General features: G+C 32.1%; 1 protein-coding gene across 1 annotated transcript; it reads right to left on the bottom strand.

Moving 5' to 3' along the window:
* Positions 1-3,061: 3,061 nt before the first annotated feature.
* LOC133189135 (uncharacterized) lies at positions 3,062-10,534 on the bottom strand. Its single transcript, XM_061324548.1, has 9 exons — positions 10,461-10,534; positions 9,114-9,344; positions 8,085-8,441; positions 6,741-7,022; positions 6,052-6,348; positions 5,387-5,674; positions 5,008-5,292; positions 3,928-4,044; positions 3,062-3,434 (listed from the first exon to the last, which is right to left on the bottom strand). The coding sequence occupies exons 1-9, from the start codon at positions 10,519-10,521 to the stop codon at positions 3,178-3,180; spliced, it is 2,175 nt and encodes a 724-aa protein (XP_061180532.1). The 5' UTR covers positions 10,522-10,534; the 3' UTR covers positions 3,062-3,177.
* Between the last annotated feature and the right edge of the window lie 3,062 nt (positions 10,535-13,596).

The following is a 13,596-nucleotide window of genomic DNA, read 5'->3' as shown; positions in this document are numbered from 1 at the left end:
GGGAGTAGAGCAAACACGCACATCTAAAGTCATCAGAGTTAGGATCAGGTGCCATAGAGAAGTAAACATCCCTGTCGACTGGTCACACTCACCGAGTGCTCCTTGTCATGATCGGGCAAACGGAAAAAATCCGTAGATAATTCAGTGTGAAAATAAGGGACTTGCAATTTGTATAAATAGAGTCAGTCAACATTCGACTTAATGATAGATTGTATTTTCTGACAAGTCATTGTAGCCATCATACAATTTTCGAAATGTTGACTTCAAAGGAGAATGTTGATATTTTTGTTTCATCAACTTATCTTTGAATAGCTTGCCTCATTTTAGAAATTGTTCGTACGTACAGCATGCTCTTGCATATCGATCGAATCAACTGGGAGACATAAACTCCATACGCAGGTGATAATGGTATATTGCTACATAAATAAGGGAAGCTGATTATAGAAAAGTTGAAGTCATCACGTTTATCATAAAGTTTTGTTGTTTGTTATGTATTGTTATAATCTTGTTCTTCTTCTTGTTAGTTTTGCTGTCATATCCTTTATATGAGAATAACTCCCTGCATTTTTACATCAGTTCTCCGATCTTGATAAAAATATCTCTAAAATCATTGTTCTGTTTACTGTTTCATTTAGATTCCAATATTTAATCAATGCTTCTAATATGATGAAATTTAGAAAAATTCAATCAAAATTCAATCAATATTTTAAGGATTTTTGATATCTACTTTTTTGGATAATATACAAAATATCCACTTATACTTTGTATTAATATTTGAAACATTTGATGAGAGTAAATCATACGGGTATAAATTTTATTGTAAAATGTACACTATAAATGTTCTCACAAAATAATAATAATGGTTTTATTTGTGTTTTCCAAAGTTAAGTCTCTAAAAATGAAATTTTGACATCGGCCATATTCCTTTGGTTGTGGACGGTCAATATTTTATGTATGAACATCTAGCAGAGAGATATAACCAGAAAATATGCCGACAATAGGAAATGGCACCGAAGACGAAGCAGTTGACAACTCAGGACTTCTACTGAATAGAACGAATTACTAAAGTTTAATTTCGAAAATATTTATAAATATGGGAATTTTAAATTCTCCTTCTTCATTATTTCAATTATTTATATATAAATAAACCCTGAATATCTTCTATCTGTTCCAGCAGTGAATATCATATACTAGAAGTGACACTTCTTCAACTGTTTAATGGCGGCGTACGCCATTAGCAGTTACAAAGTTCACAACATTCCTACTAGATTGTGTGCGACTTTTAAAAAATGTATATTGAAAATATTTTCCCCTAAAAGATATGTATAAAATATTTTATAGCACAGAAAGTTCGTGATCTGGCATAAACAATTGTTCTGAATGGAGATAAATACCGTTGCTTTTGCAGAAAAAGGCCCCCTTTCATCTCCCGACCAAATCTAGGATATGTGGGGGAAAAATCTTCCTAAAATATTTCTTGTGCACATTTGTGCATCCTAAAGCCACAAATTATACCTTACTAGTTGTCAATTATCCAATTATCACTTAATTATTTTCTAACAGGTTTAATAGACGCAACAAATAAACACTTTTGTATACACAATAAGTACTTCGCTTGAACAGGATTGACACCTATGACTTCAGAGCATTGACACGTAACATCGGCTATCAAAATATGCATAGTGAGAAATTCGAACTTTGAATCGCTGAAACATTAAAAATATTTATTTTCTAGCAATGAATTTTAAATATAATATTTAAATAACATGTGAACATTGTCATATCAAAAAATTTTGAGACGTGATAAAAACCCTTAAATGATTTATTTACGTTAATGTGAAAGTTTGATATGGTGTCTCACGTTGTCCTGCGAAGAATTTTTATAGTTTAGGGGAACATTAACAGTATCAATTTCTAATCAGGAAGACTTTCTAAAGGACAAGATAGGTTAAGACCCCTTTTTAGCTCCTGGTTTTGGGTGTCTTTTAGAATGATGCAACAGTTTATCAATAAAAACCTGTGATCACCCCTGCAACAAAATTAGTTTTGGTTCTTAGTTATGGGATACACAAAGGTCACAGAAAGGTTAGAAAATATGTCAATTTCCAATTTTTCTCAATTTTATGCAATTTTTCATCAATTTTACAGCACATTTTGTTTCAGAAAACATAGAGCACAAGTTTGCCTATCTACGAAATTTATATATTTCATGCACTAGTATCAGACGCTTCCTGTGCATAAAAATCTCAGATAGGCAAGCGTGTGCTCTATGTTTCCTGAAGTGAAAAGTATCTCAAATTTGACGAAATTCCACCAGAATTGAGGAAATTCGGAAAAATGTCCCTCTTCTACATCCTCTTGTGGCCCCGGTATAAGCCTTGCATCAAAATTAGGGCTGTTTTTAAAACAAGCATTATTTTAAGTTGCTAATTACTAACTATCGTGGTTTAAACCGTGTTCTGATTTTTACATCAAATACGGGGCCAGATTCGCCCGTTACCATATCTTGTCCTTTATAAATAAATGACTGTTAATTCTTATTGATAAAAACATATAAAATGATTTTATTGGGTAATTCAAAACTATTTCAACCAATTATTACTTATTCTATTTCCTTACATTTTCTGTTCTCGTCAGTTGTATTGCCCTTAATTTACAGAATTTTAATCCTACATACTTCATATTTCTATGTTCCAAGTGCAGTTGAAATTGGCTCAGCGATTCCGGAGTAGTCAAAATAATGGACATGCAAAACTTTGATAAAAAAAAAAAACAAAAGACATTGATCAGAAAAGCCCACTTGAGCCTTCGACTCAGTTGAGTTAAGTGAAATAGAAAACTATGTCCAGGTAAGCATGAAATTGTTAAGAGATTTACAAACAAACTGCAGTTGCTACCTTATAAAAGTAATCAGTATAGCATAGGTTCGACTAAATTGCTTTGATCAGATAATTAAAAGATTATCAAATGCGTAATGATAAATCATCAGATAAATCTCCAAGATTCTACATATTTCCTCCAAGAATTGTTCATCTTTAAATTGTAATAAATTTCCTTTCGTTTTAAAAAAAATAAGCGGCATTTTTCTGAATTTATTATTTTGTGAAAATGTAATATTTTTTCTCAACGCTGTTGACTTTGGATTTTCATAGGGAGATCCTTGTCAGCTGGAGATTTTCATAGGGATTTCCTTGTCGACTGGAGGTTTTCATAGGGATTTCCTTGATCTTTGTTGTCATCACTACAGTCCATCATGAACTGGCCAAAGTTGGTCATTCTGGTTTTCCCCTTTTCTCCAATAGGCAAAGTTTCGTATTCACCATTAATTTCTTGTCTTTCACGTGGTTCTGTTGTTACATCATAAGTAGCTTGATTCTCTGTGTTAACCGTCTCTGGACTTACTTGTGGCTGGGTAGTTTGTCTTCTGAATGGGGCTAATTAAAAATTTCAAAACGACCCATTGAATATAATGATGATTTATTGATCAAGGCTATCAGTACGAAATAAAATTATAATTCTTGTATCTATAATTCCTCTTAGGCTATTCTTAAAAAATCGTTTGTTTGGAATTGCCGCCTGGGAGGTTTTAGACCCAGGGGGGAGGGAGTGAAATGATTTTTTTTTCAAAATTTAAGTTAAATTAAAAATTGATGATAAAAATCTCGAAAAGGAATGAACACGTACATTATTTTCTGCCTTTTTGTAAAGGGTATCTCCGATCAACCACGAACCCAGTTATGCTTAGATCCTACACTTATGAAGTGATTGGGTGGCACAGGTGGTAACAGGCCAACAATTGATTGAATAAAAAAATCTTGTTTTTCGTCAAAAAAAATTTTCCAGGAGTAGTCATTTCAATGAGGCGAGAGGCAATTCCAAACAAACGATAATTTTATTTTGGCCTTAATTCTATTATACTATACTTACATTTCTGTATGATAATAACTACGGTCATCAATGTGGATAAGAAAGCGAAGGTACCAATTAAAGAAATCCACACCTCCTGTGGTATCAATACAGACTCTGGAGAGCTTGATTTTACTTCTGTAATGTTTTTAAAAAATCAAAATGTAATACGTCCATATAGAAATCAATCAATCATCTTCATATTTTTTTTTTCGAATTTTTAAAATTTCATAAACATTCAATAAAAGTGAACATTTAGAATTGTATCTTTTTAGTCCCCTACCGGTGAAACCGGAGGGGACTATAGGTTTCCTCTGAATCTGTCCGTCCTTGTGTCTGTCTGTTCCCCTGTACGTCTGTCTCTCAGTCTGTCCAACTTGATTTTCCGCACTTTTTTTTCTAAACGCTTGCAGATATTGAGCTGAATTTTAGTATGTGAGTGTATCTTGATGAGTTACAGATCAAGTTTGCATTTTGTTCCACTTCAATGATTTTTTACGGAATTACGACCTTTTCAATTTTTCAGGGTTTCCCGCAATTTTTTCATCAACGCTTGCAGATATTGAGCTGATTTTTGCTATGTAACTTTACCTTGATGAGTTATAGATGAACTTTGCATTTCGTTCAACTTCATTCATTTTTGACGGAATTATGGCATTTTCAATTTTTAACGGGAACCAGATTACATTTGCCGGTAGGGGACTAATATTCCTAATGCAATACTCTCAGAATGCTTGTTAATCTTTAAAAGTACATCCTATTAAAAATTATATGTATTTTTCCGTCGTAAAGATAGACACTTTATATTCCATTTATCCCTCATTGCACATGGTATATATTTGTTTTAATGTTATAATTGTTGAAAAGTTCATAAAAAAATGAAAAAAAATCTATATACAGGGAAATTTTCACCTCCGTTTCATTTTCGCCTCTTTCACATGAGTCACAAGTTGGCGAATTTAAGATGTGGCGATTTCAAAGAAGTCAGTAGGATTTCTTAAACAGACATGTGAATGGGCGAATTTAAAACGGAACAAAACAGTTTGTTGACGTAAAAGAGTGCAAATAACCCTGTATACAGTAAATAAATAAAACGAAAACCTATTATCCTAATGCTTGCTAATTCGATGTCATCGCCATAGAGAGTATAGTTTCCAAGAAAGCTGCCATTATAAATAGGGATTGTGCTGTATAGCCAATGATGAAAAAAATCATTTCCTCTAGATATCGTGGTAAAGAAAGCCTCCGTAGGAACCGACCCGAGCCATTTGACAGAAATCGGTTTAGGATAGGAGATAACAGGAACATCGACAGTTATTACTGTAGGTAGATGTTCTACTTGGTATGTTGATTTGAACTCTAAACGTTTGTCAAACCGAGGTTTACCTGAAAAAGAAAAAGGTACTAGTAATGCATGAATCCATACCTCTTACTCTCTCTCTCTCTCTCTCTTAAATATTATATGTACAACAATACTTACAAACAATATTGATAGTAAATGTTGTAGATTTGCTTTGGATTTCTTTTGACGTCCCTTCACACCTGTAGGTGTCTGTATCGGCACACTGGGCTTTTTCAATAGATGTATAATTTGACCAGTAACCAACACTGTTCACGAGGACGTTGTTTGCTCTGTCCCTGCTGATGGTCACGGCTGGGACGGGATTTCCCTCCACAAGACATGACAATTGCAGGGGTTCATTTTCCGGTATGTTTGACACATTTGAAGCAGCTAATCCATTTATAAATACCTTCGGTGTAGACAAATCTGAAAACATTGAGAAAATAAAACGTATATGTATATAAAAAAAAATAATCCATTTATTAACGGATACTTTTGCCAATTTTGCTCCAAAGTTATTCAGAAAGACAATAAAAAGGCCAAAATCTTCAATTCTTTACGATTTAAATTGATGAATTGGATTTGTAAGCTGAATTCTTTATACATATCTTGAATTACAAATCAAAATGCATGATAAATTTTAGTAATATTGAGAAGATCCACATTCTTCAAATCGTACAACAGAATTGGTATTGCAGATGGTGTTTCTAGTATGAATAGCTATCTCAATGACAGACAGTACACCAGACTGATTAACCAAAATTAGATATCTACCTATTCAACAAATCACAAAAACCACGTACATTGAATATCTAAATTTATTGTAATTGTTTCCAGTTTGCAATCTGAACCTTGTGCAACACACTGGAACAGTCCATGTTTGTTTCTGTGCACTCGTTGTTCCGGAAATAGCTTTGATGTTTGTCCTTTGGTTGTGGCATTAACAAACTTTCCGGATGGTTCCATGTATTTCCATTGAATACTGCATGGTGGATTACAGTCCACTGAGCAGACATACGGACCAAAGATGTCACCGTCACGTATAGTTATGTTGTCACTGATCAATGGTGAAATCTTCATGTCTTCTAGATCCGGACCGTCTGAAAGTAATACATGTACATGTATTTTCATCGCATTACAATTTATTATATTATTAGTTTGAAATACTGTAAAGTGAACTTTTAAATATACATCAGAAACTGGGTCTGAATGTTTCATCAATTCAGAAAAAGCCATTGTCATATGGCCTTCACTGATTATGAAAATTTAAAAAGGACTAAAATATAATGTTTACATTTCTTCCTAATTTGCCGATTATTTTGGTTGAGTGGACATGAAAACTTGTACATGTAATTTATCTAATAATTTCTGAAATTTTGATTCTGTTGTAAGATTTTTTTTTTTCATCAATAGGCTTACAAAAAAACTAAGCTTTCTGTATATTTTCTCAAAAAAAAAAAAATAAAAATAATAATAAAAAAAAAAAACTTACAGAGTGGTATGATTTGCAGCCGTTTACTTTTCTCAGATATGAGGGTTTCCTTTGCTTGACATGAAACATAGCTGTGTTTATCGCCCTTCGCTATGGGAAATCTGTACGTATTTTCCCTAGTTTTTCCTACCAATGTGTTGTTGATGTACCATATGTATGACAAGGGAGGGAACTCTTTATAATAGGATGGAACTGAAGTGGAATTACTATAGCAGGTCACTGATGCGTTTTCTCCTGTTTTGAGAGTCAGATTTCCTGTTATCACTGGTTTAGTTGGATTTCCTAGAAATTAAAATAGGAATCCAAAAAAATGTGTTTTTTTTTTCCCATTGTTCGAATAGATGTAGCTACATTCGTGAGAATGTCGAAAAATCTACTGTAAAACTAGCGTATAAAGTAATCAAATATACGGACATCTCGGTTATAAGGACGTTATATATTTCCCCGATTCTTTTTATATCTTTACACTTTCCTATATGGCTATATAGAATCTCCTTAAAAGAAACTGAATCTCTGCGAACCATGGGCTTTCATGTTAGCAGTTTTCACTGTATTCTGAAATAAATCTTCAAATTCGGATATTGTAAAAGGTATAATCATTGAATTAATAGCCAATAATCACCTCCGTGGAAAAAAGCATTATTAAGCCCAAAAAATTGATTTAGCCCATTAGAAAATGCAATATATAATTTTCGTTATGCGTTTGGTAATTTTTCGCTACTCGGGTGATACAATTATTTCTTCCATTAAAATAAAACAAAGTTTTTCAAAAAGATATTCTGGAAACAAAACAAAGTTTTAAATGTAAAGAATCTACTTATTAAGGCAAAATTTTGATATTCATTTAGCCCCAAATGGAGAATACATTTTTGATTTTGCTTATGGTGATACTTTTTCTTTTATTATAACAATTTTTGTTTTCATTAATGTGTCAATTTCCCTTTCATTCTGCCGCTAAAATACGTGAAACAAAAATTGCAAAACGTACAATTTCAATATTATTGAATCTTAAATTTCAACTATGTTAACTAAGAAAAAAATAAGACCATCTTTTAAAAAAAGTGTTTGTTTGCCCTCTCCCGACCAACAGGTTAAATATGACCTGACTTAAAACTTTTTAACCTCCAGGAAACGACTTTTTTTCTTTTCATTCCGGAATATTGTCATCCCGTGAACAAGTATTTTAATTTTATTTTAATATTTTTTGAAAATTCAGCATTGATATTGAAATTGTCTGGGGAAAAAGACTTCCCACCTACATGTACCTACCAACCCAAATTTGTTTATTAGTACCTTGAGTCGGGAGAGGGCAAACAAACATTATTTCAGGGTGTAACTGACAACCTTTTACCACAAGTACAACGCCTCCTCCACACCAGGACTTATTTTTCACAGTACATCCGGTCTCATTTTTCACAGTACATCCGGTCTCATTTTTCACGGTACATCCGGAATAGTATCCAGCATCCCCTGTTGTTATGTTCCTAATCTGAAAACTTATGTTTCCAAAGTAAAATGTTGAACTGGGGTAGGCGTATTTCGAAGGATCATATATTGGTATATCATCCTCATTTGCACGAAGGATTGGCCTTTGTAAACCGTCGTATGTGTGGATTATTTCATACATTTCACTCAGAGGAAACGCATTATTAGTCCAAGATACATTCTTTGTGTCACCTTCATTTGATTCCATTACGTGTACTGTGGAAGCGAGAAATCAATCGTTACAATATAGACCGTCAATTGTTCATATTATGAATCATATCTCTCTTCGAATTAAAATAACATTCTTCTTATATATGAGAAAATGGATGTCCTTTACAATATAAAAAAAGCTTCACCTGATTTTCAAATATTTAAAGATTTTTCTTTGTCTAACTTGCGTTTAGTTGAATAGTTTATTATCTTTTGTACAAAAAGTGCTCCAAAAAAAAAAAAAAATATTTTTAGCACAATATGTAAACAAATTATCTGACAAGTTAAACGATGTTCCTTTACTGTCAGATATTTCAAAATATTCATTTATTTCTGCGTAACATAATGATTTTTTTTGTTTAAATCTAAATATGTAACTGAATAATCCATACAAAAACTTCAGCTGTCGTCCAATACATATCAGTTTTACTAGATTTTTCGTTAAAGAACAATTTTTACTAAATTGTTGACACTCGCACTTTTACACATTTCCTTGCTGTTTTCTTTCGGAAGATCTCTGCTTTTTTTAATGATTACTCACACTCAGGTATATGATTATGTGTATGTACTTTTGTACATAATGATGCAAACTTGCCTGTTTTTATCGTATGAGTGCTCGGAAAAAAGAAGAAAAAAAACAGACAATGTATAACTGTAGCAATAGCTTCCAGAACGTACCTTGGATGTTGTAAAAGAGTTGTGTACGGTTTTCCTTGTACTCCAGGACTCGGATGGTAGGATATTTGTACTGTAGAATGCCCTCTATAATGAACTGTTTTCCACTAAACAACACCCACTTATTTTGTAAAGGTCTTATCATTACATAAATTGGAAGTCTTGAGGAACCGGTAGGAGTCAACACTAGATCTCCACTCTTGAACTTTGCCGATATATGGAAGTTATTTTCTGCTGAAATTATATATATTTTCAATAATAATGTGACTTAAGTTATACATGTAAACATGAAGCACTTCATACTATATAGTTAGATTGCCATGTTCAATGATATCTAAATAATTTTATATTTCACACTAGTTGAGTTTTGAAATATAATTAAAGCTATTTTATAGGATATTGCCTAAGATTAATTCTCTTACGTTCAACAAAAGAGACATACAAAGTTTACATTAAATAATCATGTAACCTATTTAAATCCCGTATACTTTTCAGAGCATTTAATATTTCTCAAGGAGCTCCCTCTTTCCTCCACCCCAACCCGATCGCCTTCCCATTATTGGTATTCTTAGTACTAGTCCATAATGAATTAAATTCTAATTCAAATTTAATTTGTAATTTAAATTCAAACCATTTACATTTAAACTGTTACATTTACACTATCACTACTGTATTCTTTATTAATATACTCGTTAATTATTTCAGGGACAGTTTTGTCTTCAGTTTTATTTTGTAGAGATCATGCAAATAAAAAAAATCATCAGCTTATTTTTTTCTTTTCTTTTTAACTCTATTACTTTTAACGGAATCAAAACCTTAATTACAAAAATGATTAATTTCAATCAAAAATAATACTGTAGCACCACAAATACTAAAATCGATATTTTTAAAAATGCCTTACAATATTTGCAATATAAGTTTGTATTCTGACTCAAAGAGATAAATCCTAGAAAACTTGGTATCTATTAGTTTCTTTCAAGTTAAATAAATTGAAACATAATAGACATGATCTCAAAAGATCTATAAACAATTAAAATTCTGTGACGAGGGCACAAAGCACGGACCCCTGGAAATTCCAGAGGTGGGATCAGGTGCCTAGGAGGAGTAAGCATCCCCTGTTGACCGGTCACACCCGCCGACAGCCCTATGTATTGATAAGGTATACGGAACATTCTGTGGTGAGATTCATAAACACTGAGATGGATATATTTCAGCCCTAAGCTGTATATAAAGAAAATATAAAATATGTTTTGGTTCTTTATCATGACACTTCATTCCATAACAATATGAGATAATGTAACTTGGAAGGACAACAACCCATGTTAAAGAATAATCAATATGCATACTTACAACTGAGAGCAGCTATAAATAGTCGACACATGCAGAAAAACAAGAAGTATAAGTGACACATATTCTACACTTTAGTTGCCGAATACCACTAAAATGTATGCTAAGATATGAAAATTTATATCCCTGAATAGTAAAATGGTTTATGCAAACCAACACAAAATTTAATAAGGAAGGACGCACTTAGAGACTATCTGCGCGTCGGCAATTCATACTTGACATCAAAAACCCCCATACAGGGCAACGCTTTTTCCGTACATTAACTTGCTCCATAACATTTTCAGCAGTAAAATACTGTATTTTTTATGAAACAAGGGGAATGCTGTCACTGAGAGCAAAACGGATTTGCTTTCGTGTGAACAATAGTGGTATAACTCAAATTTTAAGAAATTCCTATTTTGATAACTGTGGGAGGTGACATCCCAACAAAATCAATGTACCCTGTTAGCATATTTTTGCATAGAAATGACTTAATTCAACATGCAACTCGTATTTTCTTATAGATTACCAAAAATCCAAATCCAAGGAAAATCAACATGTCTGATATATATATGCGATATATGTACAATTGCTCTACAAAATAAAAAAAATCCAACTTGACAAATGATGTGCCCTTTTGGAAGCCACAAGCTATTTTTACCATTTCAATAACCGAAATGCCTACGGAAAACCCATTTGATAAAGGTGATATTTTATCATAGAATGAAAAAAATATCAAAATGATATTTTTTTTCATATTGTAGAAGTATGTAAATAGTGGGACAAAACTCTCGATTTTCCTTCCCTTAACGAAGACTTGGAAAATATACTCCATGGCCTGTTATGATAGAGAGGGTATATTAACCATCCTGACAGAGACTAAAACCGCCAAAGTTTCTCCAAATATGTTCTTGAAATCCATGTAAACAATGTTTTCAATCTCACAATCGTTAAGCTAAATATGACATCTCAACAGCTCAACTACGCAGCTATGTTAAGGCTTCCCGAAGCTTTAAAATGCGCTCAAAACATAATATGTCATTGCGAGGTCGGTTTTGGTTTTAATTTATAAGTATTGAACTTTAGTACTTCCAATTTATATAAAGGATTTCCTCGGCTATATATTAGCATATTTGTTATGATATCACATGACTTTGTTGATCACGTGACGGTCATTTATAATTTTTTGAAGTGTTTCATATAAATCGCTTCGGCGCAGCTGATTAACACAATAATTATTAACATTTTGTTATATAAATAAACTCATCGTATCCTTGTGCATCCGAAATGTGCTTGGGAAAAGTCATAGTATTACTCGGGTACAAAATATTTCCTGAGAAATTCAACTTACCTACAAATTTGAGGGTATTTTCCACACAATATCGTATTCTGTATTAAAACAAAGCCAACACACATTTTTCCCAAGCAAGATTCAGTTAGAGAACAACCTCTTCTTACAGATTTCCACAAAAATTCTCAGATTAATCCTCATTAATCACCTGCGCCAGACTCTTTTATACACACAAAATAAATTCTACCTCCAACCACGGGTATAAAACAGAGTACATTTCAAAAGTATATTTTTCATAAGCATTTTGAACATGATGAATTCCAATCAAGGGTAGGTAAGCGGTGTATTTTTAAAATATTCGGACATATAAGACTTAAAAAACCTTTAACGACCCGTGAATTTTGCAATAGCTATCTAGCATTTTACATGCAGTTTGAAATTAAGTGTAAAGTTCATGACACTCTCCCCGTCATAAAACCTCAAGTTTGCAGTGACCTGACGTCATTTTCCATTATGACGTCATATTTTGGTAGTTCAGAGATGTGAAGGCACAGAGTGCACTGTCATATTCTACGGGAAGCCTTAACCTACCTGCGTATGAAGTTACAGCCTATAGCACATGTAAAGAGAGAGGCAAAGGGAAAATCAAAGAAAATTAAATAAACAGAAAAATCAATATTTTGTAGTTTCATATGGAATTTCTTTCTAAAAACAAAATTTTTTTGATATTTTAAGTCGTGCTTAGCACGAAATAAATTCCATGTCTAACTGCAAAACTTTAAATATCCTCTATATATAACTCGAAATCAAAGACATAAAAGAGTCTGACACATCTGTTTCATACTTGAATGTTTTACTAGAAAAAGATATTGATGGCAAAGTAACAACTAAAATTTATCATGACGGCTTTAAATATCTTATCTGATAGTCAATATACTTTTTTTTCTTTTTTTAATTAAGATTTTTGAGGAACATTACAAATAAAAACATCAACAGTGCCATAAGCTCTTTTATAAAAAAAAAAAAAAATCGATTAAAAAGAATACTTAAGTAACATGTTATAAATTATACAAACACTTATTTCTTAAGTGGTGTAAAAACCTCAGGTTTTTTTTAGTTGTGTTATAAAGAACGCCTTTATTTTACGTCGTATGACATTCGGTAATATAAGTAAATATACTTGAAATTATATCTGTTCCATTCTCACTTCAATTCAGACCAAGGCTTATTTACTCTGTATAACGTATTAGAAGAATTCTACAAACTAACTAGATATCCTCCTTGTTATAGCAATATCTTATTTAGTAACTTTTTTAACAATTAAGGAAAAAGATTATCGAAAAAACTTATAAACACAATTAATTTCTTCCTTGTGATTTTAAGTATGCAATTAGACACAGCATAGGTTATTTTCTTTTCTTTTTATGATGCGGGAATAACATGTTTATAAAATGGAATTTCATATATGTAGAAAAGAAACGTGAAGAGGAAGTACAAGCTCATATCACCTATAATTAAAAAAAACCCGATTTTTTACATGCCTGTTTTGCTCTTGTCTACCGAAAATAGTTTGAATTTCCGAAATAATTCACAAAACTATCTACAAAATATGGATAATCAAAACCCCTTTCTTGCTCATTGATGGTATATATGTAATTATTCGCAGTATTCTACATGAAAATTAAATGTATTTTAACAATAATAAATTGAGGAAACTAAGGCAAAACTTTAAAATCACTTGATGCATGAGACTTTTCTTTTTTGTTATTTGAAAAGAATGAGAAATGGAGGATTGATTTTAAGATGAAAAAAGTGATTGAAGACAAATACACGGTAGTGTAAATTTTAACATTTTTACAGGAAAATTAT

Source organism: Saccostrea echinata, unplaced genomic scaffold, assembly GCF_033153115.1.
Source record: "Saccostrea echinata isolate AGI-Se365-2 ecotype Australia unplaced genomic scaffold, CSIRO_AGI_Sech_v1 ptg000017l, whole genome shotgun sequence".
NCBI classification, from domain to species: Eukaryota; Metazoa; Mollusca; class Bivalvia; order Ostreida; family Ostreidae; genus Saccostrea; species Saccostrea echinata.
This window is presented reverse-complemented; position numbering and strand designations above follow the sequence as displayed.